Source organism: Formica exsecta, unplaced genomic scaffold, assembly GCF_003651465.1.
Source record: "Formica exsecta isolate Colony F162 unplaced genomic scaffold, ASM365146v1 C16320713, whole genome shotgun sequence".
In the NCBI taxonomy this organism is placed as follows: domain Eukaryota; kingdom Metazoa; phylum Arthropoda; class Insecta; order Hymenoptera; family Formicidae; genus Formica; species Formica exsecta.
Window position 1 is genome coordinate 1 of NW_021846302.1, and position 674 is coordinate 674.

General features: G+C 36.8%; 1 protein-coding gene across 1 annotated transcript; it reads left to right on the forward strand.

Moving 5' to 3' along the window:
* Positions 1 to 6: 6 nt before the first annotated feature.
* On the forward strand, positions 7 to 669 carry LOC115233476 (the record flags this gene model as incomplete). The annotated part of the gene is made up of 1 exon (XM_029803977.1): positions 7 to 669. A coding segment is annotated over one exon (663 nt), but the record flags the coding sequence as incomplete, so codon positions are not given.
* Between the last annotated feature and the right edge of the window lie 5 nt (positions 670 to 674).

Genomic DNA, 674 nt, shown 5'->3' on the forward strand with positions numbered 1-674 from the left:
GTAGAAATTAACGAAGAGAGTCCAGAAAGCGAAGCGATACCAGAAATACAAGAAATTATAATAACAGAATTGGATTCAGATAGCGTGGAAGATAATGTTTTATCGGAACTTGAAATCGATGCTAAAGTTGAATTGGCTGAAGAAGAAGAATCTGCCGCAAGCTGCGTAAACGAAGACGATAAACGGTACGCTGTGAAAGAAAAGAAAGATATTATAGAAATAAAAGAATGTTTAGAACCAATTTTGGAACAAGATAGTTCGGATGGCGAACAATTAGATAATTTGGTAGAAGTTGCTGAAGGCGCATTGGATACTGTAGAAAAAATCATTGCGTCGCCGCGTGACTTTCCCATATCGCTAATAAGTGATGCAGTCTCTGAAAATGAAGGAACTAAAGAAAAAACAAATAATACAGCTGAAAAGATTGACGAAATCATAACAATACCGGATGCACCAATAAACGAAAATCTCAACAAAACTTTTGACATATTAAAAGATCCGGAATACGAAGATATTTCCGAGGAAAGTCTCGAGGTGTCTGAAATTTTAGACAAAAATGACTTTCCGAAAGCAGGCATCGTGAAGAAATCTTCCAACTTGCCGGATAAGTATCAAGCTACGCAGAAATCGGAAGAAGTATTGAGAATACTGGACGAAATTTCGCAAAGATCATC